Source organism: Theobroma cacao, chromosome 9 (genome assembly GCF_000208745.1).
Source record: "Theobroma cacao cultivar B97-61/B2 chromosome 9, Criollo_cocoa_genome_V2, whole genome shotgun sequence".
Taxonomy (NCBI): domain Eukaryota; kingdom Viridiplantae; phylum Streptophyta; class Magnoliopsida; order Malvales; family Malvaceae; genus Theobroma; species Theobroma cacao.
The window spans coordinates 31,129,837-31,138,011 of record NC_030858.1 but is presented as its reverse complement, the minus strand read 5'-3'; the positions used below and the strand labels follow the sequence as shown (position 1 = coordinate 31,138,011).

Sequence of the window (8,175 nt, the reverse complement as noted above, 5' to 3'; positions counted from 1 at the left end):
TCAAGCCCAACCTTTACAACTACTATTATTATTTATAATGGCTAATCAATGAAAAGCTCCCCAACATAAGAAAAAAATATATTATCACAAAGACAAGTCTGATGCTGCATAAGTCTGTTTTTTGATTACTAAACAAGAGTATGATCCCAGCATAAAGCCACAAACAAGGGAAAGTTTCTTTGTTAATGAATCTGGGAAAGGGTGAGGAATGAGGATCTTTTCTACCCTTTATTCCTCCATGAGCATCACTCAATTTTTGCTAAGCATAATGGGATGCTTCTTGTGCCAAAGGGCAAGACAAAGTTCTTGTTAAAACATAGATCTTTCATATCAAAGAACTACCAAGCATTAAGTAATTAGGCAAAGTCAGAAGACAGCCACTATGACTAACACCAAATTTTTTTACTATCAGGGACCAGATCGGGAAGAAAATTATATTATAAACTAAACTAACTCATAAATTTGTATGAGCAAAGATACATACTTTTCAAACTATAAACTGTTGCTTCCAATATGAAGGTCCAATTTTAGGAAACATTGATACCAGTAAGCTCCAATTCTGCACTTGTAACATTAATTGCATTTATAACATCCATCTTTCCCATGCTCACAGCTTCATCAATTGGAGTCCGCTCATGGCTGCTCATCAACCAGTTCCACAAATAATCATTTATTTGAAAGGAGAAAAATGAAATTCAAACAAAGAATTATTAAACTCCAAATCGACATCACAAATAACTCACATATTTAGAAGGCTTACGTTTGCTCCTGATAAAACCAATTTTTTAACTACCTGTCACCATCATTTATAGAAGAGTTCAAACATTGAATAAGTACAGCTAAAGTGACAAACTATAGCAAACAGGAGCTGCAATAATTACCTCAACATGACCATTGAGACAAGCCCAATGAAGAGGGGTATTCTTCTCCACATTAGAAGCATTAACATCCTGATCATGTAGAGGCTTCAAATTTAAACAAGATGTTCCACAAAATATAACTAATAAACTCTGACATACAATAAAGGCAGCTCTTAAAGTCGTATAATTTTTGCAGGCTTTAGCAACAATTATAGAAGTCAAAGTACTCAATTATCTAAGCTCATGAAAATACAGGGAAAAGAACTGTTGCCATTCATGCCAAGAAGAAATTTTAATAGGGACTGGCTTCCCAGATACTCCATGGAGAGGTAGTTGGTATATTGCCACACAAAATTTGAAAGCTTGACAGCAGACTGACTACAACCAACACTAACTGGTTTATGTTTTACCATTTAAAAAAAAAAAAAAGCCTTTAACACTACAGCACATGAACATTGACCATCTATAGAGAGGATTCTTATCATGAATCTACATGGGCACCTGATAAGAATTGACAATCAATCGTAAAATTCTAACTGTAGCAAATATGGTTCCCAATAAACAGTGTTTGCAATTAATCACACTTTGAAGAACATTAATCTCGATATAAATTAATCCTTAAATATTCATCTTCTATCCCACATCACCTTACTCTTATGCCAACTACTTGAATTGGAGAACAATCTTCAATCCAATTTAACCACATAATAATTAACTTCTCTCATCTCTTTATCCTATTGATATTTGAAAGAGGCATAAAAGTTATTAATTAGAAAGCTACGATGATCTTAGAAAGAATGAATGATTTTCCTTTGGACAAATGTCCCCAAACCCTCAACAGCATCACCGCAGAAGTCACAGTTTCTAAAATTAACTCATAAAATCTTGCCAGGAATCCCAAATGCTCCAACAAAGTATGACAGAAACTAGTCAACTACAAGGCAAGTGATAACGGGCCTTCTTACTATATCCAGTTTCCAAAGCCCTAAGTCCAAGAGCAGAATCTCAGATCCACTTCATAAAACCACTATCAGAGTCCAAAATCTGCTCAGTCCCTATAAAGGCATTTTGAGAACTTAAATCACTAAACCAATCACATCTTTAATTCTCCCCCTAAAAGTTCTTTTCACCAAAACCTAATATAGTTGTTATTCACAATAAAATCTGTTTTCTATGACCATGAGTCCTGAAAGTCCCTTATCGGTGCTTGGAGTTCTTCCTTTCGGCCAGAAACTGAGCTTGGATAAGGTGTGGGGAATTTCTTAAAGTTTTGTAATGATGCAATTCAAGATGCAAAATTTTGAAATTCACTTTCTGGTAATTGCTTTCGATGTAAGATTCTATTTGGTGAAATCATTAATCAAACACAAAACATAGAATTGTACCAACCAAAGCAAAACTACATACCAAAGGAAAATTAATCCACTAAAGCAAATAAAACCCATATAATATAATTATTTTACACTCTAGTAGAAAATGCTTCAAATTTGTTGCTGGTCAAGAAAGTTTTGTAACTTTTCATCATAGTTAATTATACCCAACAATATGCTTAGAGGCAAATATAAATAAGAAACAAGTTATTTGCAGAATTTGTCTTGCAAAAAATAAAATAAAATGTAGTCAAATTTACTTTGATCAACCACAAATAGTTGCAGGAATATGGGTATGAAAGGGCCAGAAGCAGAGGAAGATAAGAACACAATTTCAATACAGTGGGTAGAGTCTAGACCAACAGTAATCCATTCACACTCATCATATATGTATTCCTGTGTGTCTGTGACAAAAGGGACTGAAACTTATGTAGCCAAAATCTCAATTGAAGTAATTGCAGAAAAAGACCAAAGAAGAAAAGGGAAAAAGAAAAGAAGCAGCCACCATTCTCAGGTTTTCATCACTGATGCATCTAGAAGAGGTGAAAGAGGGCAATGGAGGGAGACATCCAAGAAGAAAGAGATTACGGGAGGCAAGACCAAAAAGGGTGAGGGAGATCTTGTTGCCAACAAAAAGGGAAAAAGAAACATAACATTTTAATCAAGAGTGTGAAGAAGAAGAGAGGCAAAGCTAAGAACTGAAGTTATGGAGAGAGAGAGAGAGAGAGAGGCTGAATGAATGGAGAACACAAAACAAAAGCAGAAAAACTAAAAGGGACTTTACTATCAAATCCCTACAAGAAAAGACCCAGGTATTTCAACTAATTCCCCCGTTAAATTGGTAAAGAAGAAATTTACCAATGAAAATCTTCTATCCTTCCCGAAAAGAAAGATCTTCATAGAAGTAGTCCATAAAATCGCAGCCTAAATTAGCCTAAATTTTTAACCCTGTCACACAAAAAACCCTAGTTAGGTAGGTATATAAGTTGAACTTGTCCCTAACAAGGTTACCTCATAACATGCTTATCTTACGATGTGCAGATGTGGGAGAAAATTGCTTCATTCCCCTCCTCCCCTCCCAATCCAACACCTGTGAAGCTTGCATTATGGGGTAGGGAACTCCTGGGCAAGATGCCTATTGTACGGTAATGTATCTTTTAGCCCTTTTCCTCAAAAATAAATGTCATGGTTATCCTTCCTTTCTTTATGATAATTTCAAGTATTTTTCTTTTGCATTTTAAACTTTTAAAAAGAGTCAGCAAAAGTGGATATAAAGATAAACACAAAACCTCCACATCAACAAGACCTAGTATAAGCCTTGGCTTTATACCTCATTTCCAGTATTTCCTCTCCATCTCACCTTTTGTGCTACGCTCTGCAGCTCCCTATCCTACCACCTCGTCAGACCCTCAACTCAAAGGAAAAGAAAAATCCAGTTCTTATGGAGCAAGTGCAGCCTAGATTTTAGAAAGAGATTAAAATTACATGATGGAGCTAAATCTACATGACCTAAAAGTTTTCTCATGCTAAAGTTTTTCTGAATAACTCAGGCAATCAAGTGATACATAATAAAATAACCACAAAAATAAATACTCATAAGAGAATTATCACTCACCACTCCACTACCAATGAGATACTCCACAATACCAAGATGTCCATTAGCTGCAGCCATATGAAGCGCTGCAATATTAAATCAGTCATTAGTAAATATAGGCAAATGAAAATGTTTAAAAAAAAAAACAGTAACAGCAACTAATAAGCATAAATGATAACCATATGCTGAGAAGTTTCTATTGAATTAGCAATTCTCAACCAATTGAGCAAATGGGTCCATTCTTAGTTATTTTCTTCAAGCAATAAAGACCAGGAAATTTCTTATGATCAAAATATATATTAATCTGCCAACTACAAACTCATTGCTGGATAACTCTTTTAATGCTCATTACAGCATATATAAGTTGGAAAAGGCCTCCAATGCAATATCTTGTTGACCTAGGACATTCTGTAATGTTGATGACAGCACAAAGCTAGAAACAACAAATTGTTCATAACAATAATTTAAAGAATATTTGCAGAAAGATTTACAAACAGAATATAAGAAAACAACAACAACAACAACAATGACTTTGAGAAAGATTTACAATAAGAAAAACAACAACAATACAGAGAAATATCATAAAAGTACAGGAAATGGGAGAACAAAAAGGAGGAAATACCAAATTCCAACATCAGGATGAAAAACATATGACAATTCCTAAAAATTGACAACATGATGGGATTTAAAAGCCCATCAAATAAATTCCTATACAATGTGAATACTACACTGTCTCTTCGAGAAACCACATCATAGTGTCTTAAAAACTGCTATAATATGTGAACTACAGAATTGTGCTTTAATGAGTAGGGCTATAATAAATACTATAGCGTCTCAAAAGATGATATTAATGTAATCTTGATGGTGGTAATGATGGTATGGTAAGAATATTGAGCTGGTTATATTGGGTGATACAGGCAATGGCTGAAGGCTAGGTGATTGTCATGATGGTTGGTCGTGGCAATGATGGCAGAGCTGGCAGACGAGGGAGAACAATAATGTTGATGCTGATATTGTTATATTGGTTGACATCTTAAATGCCCCAAAGCTTCTTTTCTCCTCTGGTGCTCATCTGACCTTTAATCTGGAATCTATTAAAAATGAAAACTAACCCCTTCTGATCAGCAGTCAAATATGACTTCATAAATAGTTATGTAAATAATCGGGCACAAAAGTTGCAACTTGCTATCGTTAAGCCAAGCTGGCCGAATTGTCTAGACTTGGACTTTAGTCAAGTACAAACTCTATGGACATACCAACAAGGCTAAATAAAAGCTCAACCATGATCCAAGCTCAGCAAGTTGACTTCAACCACAACCTAAAACCCCGTGATTTGTGTTTGACCATCTAAACTCTAGAAAGCCTAACTCAAGCAATTATATGTTCTGCTCAGTTGAGCTCATTTAAACCAGAATCCAAAATCAAAAGACTCTAGAAAAAAAGCCATTTTAGATCTCGAAGACTTGCTGCAAAATCCATTTCCCTCGTGTCAAACAGCTCCCTAGCCTCAACATGACTCCAACTAGCGAGTAATTCAAAAAATAAACAAATGGCTAGTACCAAGACTACATCAATTCAAATAAATGGCAGCACACAGACCACATTTACCTATCATGATAAACATACATAAACAATATTCGAGACAATTAAGTGAATTATGCAACTAGTAAGATTTGAGGAAAAGACAATCAATACTCAAAGTTAGTTCAAAGAGCAATGAAGCCATAAAATTAATAGGAACCTGTCCGGCCTTGTGAATCCTTTGAATCAAGAGAGACACCAGTAGATGCCAATCTTATTAGATCATCGATATCATCATATCGTGCAGCCTGTCAAATATTAAAAATACACAAGAACATAACTTGATTATGAAGTGCTAAGTGAACAGCAAATACTGAAAGAGTTACAATTTGGAACATAATGCTAGCAAGAAGTGGCAAACCAGATATTTATTTACTTTCCTCTTCCTTTTCAACCCTACCAAACTATAACCAGGGAAAAAAAGCCAAAGAAAAAACCCATTCCTACCCAGCACGCTAGTAAAGAAAAACATCTGTTCCTTTCCTTACATTATTCTATCACCCTAACTTTCTATCTTTCCTTCCAAGCAAAGCCTTAAAAAAGTCATAAACTCGAGAAAAAAACCAAAAAAAAGGGCAAAACAAGAAGAAAAAACTGATTCAGTTTATAACCTCAAGCAGTTCCTCAACGTTCTCCTGCATTGTTTCTGTAGAGGTCTGCTCTACTCCGTTTGCCTCCATACCCATCTCTTTGTTTTAGCCCAAGGATAGTGAAAGAAAGCTTGGATTTGATTCTTCAGTTCAAATGCGATAAATTTTACTATATGACAGCAAAACATGATCAAATTAAAGTGTTTCTTATGGTTCTTAGTGAAAAAAAATGAATAGTTAAATAAATGAAAGAGACAGAGCAGACCTGAAATAGCTTGGGGAAAAACAGATAGCCGGAGTCTCGATGGTTGTGGGCTGTAGTGGGCGGCGTGATATGCTGAAAGAGAGATGATTCTGGCTATTTTTAAACTTTGTTAATATAACGATCTCAACATTTAATTGTAATATTCTATTATTATTATTATTATTATACATATTTGTCCTGAACCTTTCAAATTGTTCATTTTGGTCCTCAATTTTTGGACGTCATGTTATATATATTATCCTAATTTAATCGTCATTACTTAAGACGATTATGAAATATATGGTTTGGATATTAAAATTTGTCGACAAGCAAATACATTGGTTTTATATAGTTGTTGTTTACTTTTATTCTTTTTGGAAGTAGAAATAAAATTTTTTAAAATTATATACAAAATATATTATTTTTTTAAATGACGAAATGCCAATTTTACTTTTATTTAGATTAATTATATTATAATTGATGTTACAATTTAATTAGTTGTTCATTTGGAATCAATTGTTATATTACTCCTTGTTTTATTTTATAATAATCTTCAAAGGTTTTGTTAACGAGTACTTTTGATACTTTTAAAAGTTATTATATTAAATAATACTTTTTCAATGTATTTAGAAAATGATCACATTAATTAATCTTTCTTCATGAGGCAAATAGGAAAAACCAAAAAAAAAATCTATCAAATGAATCTTTTTTATACCTAACCATGCAAACATGCAAGTCATCTTATCTTATAAAATTAAAAAATAATTACAAATATAGCCTTGATTACAAAACATTGATTTTTTTCACTAGAAAAAAACTTGTTATGACTTATACAAGAAAACATTAATTGGTGTAAATCGAAATAATTGATCTAAATTTATTGAATTTGGTTACTTTGATTTTTTTTTTATTTTGGTATTACTTGGTTAAGAGGGATAGTTTAATTTGATTCTTTTATAAATTTTTACTATTCAAAATTTTCAATCAAACTGTTATTAATAATATATTTTTTAGATATATTTTATATATAAAATTAAATATACATACACAATTAAATTAAAAGCAGTTAAGCTTTATTAGTGAAACATTAAGCAAAATTTTTTAAATATATTTTACATATAACTATTATTAATATTAAAATTGACTTAATTGATAGAAATAAATCGATTTTCAGTTATAATTTGATTAATTTTGATTAATTCAAATTTCAAAATTTTAAAATTGAATAGATAAACTGACAAAATACTTACCTTTAATTATGAAAGAGTTAAAGCATATATTGTTTTGATAACATATTTAACAGTTGTGTGGATGCGTTTTACGTCATCGTCTCTTTAAACCAATTTAGATCTTTATTTTTGCATGGAGAGTCATTGCTTGAAATGATTTGTGTTAAATTTTTTGTCAATATTCAACACTTTTAATTGATTTCCAAATTTGGGTAAAATCACTCGTGTATAAAATTGTGAAATGAGATTTGCATGTATGAGATTAATGGTGGAGGATTGGACTTAATATCAATGAATCGATTTTGAGAAAAATATATTCATAAATATTAACAATTGTGAGTTAATATCATAATCTGGTATTATAAGAGATAAATAAGTTTTAAATTTATAAATAAAATTTTCTTTCACTTAATAAAATATTAGAATGGTGCTTATTGTTGAAATATAGTGTATTTCATAAGGTTTCAGCATCCCACATTGCTAAAGTACAAAAAGAGGTAAGTGCCTTAAATAAATGAACTCATTATAAACTTGTTGTAAATAAGGAAAAATGAGTGGGCTTACATGCATACGAGATCGGGCTAAGTTTCGAGAAAATTCAGATTTCCCCTTTGCGTGTGAGTATACACATGAGCTAGGCCAAAGTAAATTTTTTGTACCTTGGTTTTATTTTTTCTCAACTTTCTTAGCCTTTGACTCATACTAAT

General features: G+C 32.3%; 1 protein-coding gene across 1 annotated transcript; it reads right to left on the bottom strand.

The window, feature by feature from the left end:
• LOC18589992 (ankyrin repeat domain-containing protein 2A) lies at positions 324-6,365 on the bottom strand. Its single transcript, XM_007015229.2, has 7 exons — positions 6,261-6,365; positions 6,017-6,164; positions 5,566-5,653; positions 3,846-3,910; positions 882-950; positions 744-793; positions 324-639 (listed from the first exon to the last, which is right to left on the bottom strand). The coding sequence occupies exons 2-7, from the start codon at positions 6,089-6,091 to the stop codon at positions 528-530; spliced, it is 459 nt and encodes a 152-aa protein (XP_007015291.2). The 5' UTR covers positions 6,092-6,164; positions 6,261-6,365; the 3' UTR covers positions 324-527.

Excerpts from the sequence above, each read along its gene's own strand:
- LOC18589992 (XM_007015229.2), bottom strand. The coding sequence starts at position 6,091 with ATGGGTATGGAGGCAAACGGAGTAGAGCAGACCTCTACAGAAACAATG. Across the intron at positions 3,911-5,565 it reads GGATTCACAAGGCCGGACAG|CGCTTCATATGGCTGCAGCT; the intron begins GTTCCTATTAAT and ends TTAATATTGCAG. Across the intron at positions 794-881 it reads GTCTCAATGGTCATGTTGAG|GTAGTTAAAAAATTGGTTTT; the intron begins GTAATTATTGCA and ends TGATGGTGACAG.